General features: G+C 61.8%; 1 protein-coding gene across 1 annotated transcript in view; it reads left to right on the top strand.

Annotated features, from left to right (window-relative positions):
- The window catches only part of KIF18B (kinesin family member 18B), an 11,607-nt gene that overhangs the window by 9,166 nt on the left and 483 nt on the right, over positions 1–1,958 (top strand). Inside the window, exons 13-15 of the mRNA XM_007455133.1 lie at positions 833–922; positions 1,413–1,436; positions 1,735–1,811. Coding sequence (XP_007455195.1) covers positions 833–922; positions 1,413–1,436; positions 1,735–1,811 — 191 coding nt within the window. The remainder of the gene's footprint in view (positions 1–832; positions 923–1,412; positions 1,437–1,734; positions 1,812–1,958) is intronic.

Genomic DNA, 1,958 nt, shown 5'->3' with positions numbered 1-1,958 from the left:
CTTTCCCTTTGGTCTGACCAGCAACCAGGCCCAGGAGAGCAGAACGCGCCCTCTCTTTGGAGGCGTTGCTTCTCTCCAGGCCCCGCCTTGTCCATCTATACTTCAAAGCCGCCAGCTCTGTGCTGGTTTGTGACACGCCCATGAGTAGCTCACAGGCGCCCCCTATGGGGAGGGTCAGCAGGGAGGAGGAGCTAACATGGGGTGCCCAGCCCACTCTGTTCCTTGGCATCACTTGGGCCTGGTCTGAGTTCTGTATCCCACTGAGAAATACCTGTTTCTACCACTTCCACCCCAGACTTTACCTTCCCGCCCAGCATCTGCAACTGGGAAGGGGATCCTGAGAAAACTTTATTCAGCATTTTTCAGTGGGAAGATGCTCTCATCCTCGGCTTCTGCCCACGTGGCAGGGAGGGGGGAGCAGCAACCAGCTCAGGACAGTCCAAGGCCACGAACAAGCAGCAGACTGACCTGGACTCGGGAGGCCGAGGGTGGCAGGCTGCCCACTGCTCCCCCCACCTCTCCCACAGCCCGAACCCCCTCTCAGTAACAAGCTCAGAGCCAGGCAGGTGGAAGGGTGAAACTGTCTGAACTCCAGTTCCCCGGACGCGCCAGAAACTGACACCTGGATGTTCTCCCAGAGCAGGCCTGTCACTCAGCTGTCAGCCCAGGCCGAGTGAGGCAGGGAGAGGAGTCCGCCTCTTAGGAGGAAGAAACCTCAGAGGTCACCTTGTCTAACCTCCCTGCCCCGCAAGACGGGCGCCGGAGCGGGAGGTGCCGGCACCCTTTTCTGGTTCCCTCCTGATGTGCCACCTTCATCCTCCTCCCTCCCCAGCGGACCCAGGCCCCTGTTCACCGTGAGGGGCCCCAAGCCGGCAACTTCCTTCCCTGGGACCTCAGCTCGCAAGAAGAGGCGCGTTGTGAGGTGAGGCTGGGGAGGTGTGGGCGGAGGAAAAGAAGGAGCTGTCACCAGGGCAGCGGGCACCGGGCCAACTACAGCTGGTCCTCTGGCAGGACCAGCGTCTGGTTGTCTGAGGTTCCCTGGGCTCTTGCTATTACAGGATTATATTAGAGATGTCTCCCTCCTCTGGTAAAGGCCACAGACCCTCTCTCCACGAGGGGGGCAATCAGTGTTCACTGGGTAATCCAGGGAGTGGACTACCCACCCCCTCACCTCTTCCTCCCTCCCAAACCCTACTCAGCTCCCCTCCCCTCTGCTGCCTCTCCCACCCTCAGGTCTGGCCTTGGCCAAGTGCTCAGCCTCCCCCTGCTCCCGAGGCTCCGTGTCTAGCTCTTACCCTCCCACCCCCACCGCCCCCCCCATAGTCCAGAAGCTTGGCTGTGACCTTCCTCCCTTCTTCCTTCCTTCCCTCCTGCAGTTCCCGCGGCCACAGTCGCATCGCCCGCCTCCCCAGCAGCACCTTGAAGAGGTCAGCTGGGCCCCTGGCAATCCCAGGTGACTGGTATTTGGGGGCAGGGATGCTCTGGGTCACAGTGGCAGATGGGGACAAGAAGTAGGAGGGGAGGGAATTCTCTGGCGGTCCAGTGGTTAAGACTCGGCCCCCCCCCCCCCTCCTGCCTCTCCCACCCTCAGGTCTGGCCTTGGCCAAGTGCTCAGCCTCCCCCTGCTCCCGAGGCTCCGTGTCTAGCTCTTACCCTCCCACCCCCACCGCCCCCCCCATAGTCCAGAAGCTTGGCTGTGACCTTCCTCCCTTCTTCCTTCCTTCCCTCCTGCAGTTCCCGCGGCCACAGTCGCATCGCCCGCCTCCCCAGCAGCACCTTGAAGAGGTCAGCTGGGCCCCTGGCAATCCCAGGTGACTGGTATTTGGGGGCAGGGATGCTCTGGGTCACAGTGGCAGATGGGGACAAGAAGTAGGAGGGGAGGGAATTCTCTGGCGGTCCAGTGGTTAAGACTCGGCGCGTTCACTGTGGTGGCCCAGGTTCAATCCCTGGTCAGGGAA

Source organism: Lipotes vexillifer, unplaced genomic scaffold, assembly GCF_000442215.2.
Source record: "Lipotes vexillifer unplaced genomic scaffold, Lipotes_vexillifer_v1.1 scaffold1639, whole genome shotgun sequence".
NCBI classification, from domain to species: Eukaryota; Metazoa; Chordata; class Mammalia; order Artiodactyla; family Lipotidae; genus Lipotes; species Lipotes vexillifer.
The sequence above is the reverse complement of the archived record's forward strand: the minus strand, read 5'-3'. Positions and strand labels throughout refer to the sequence as shown.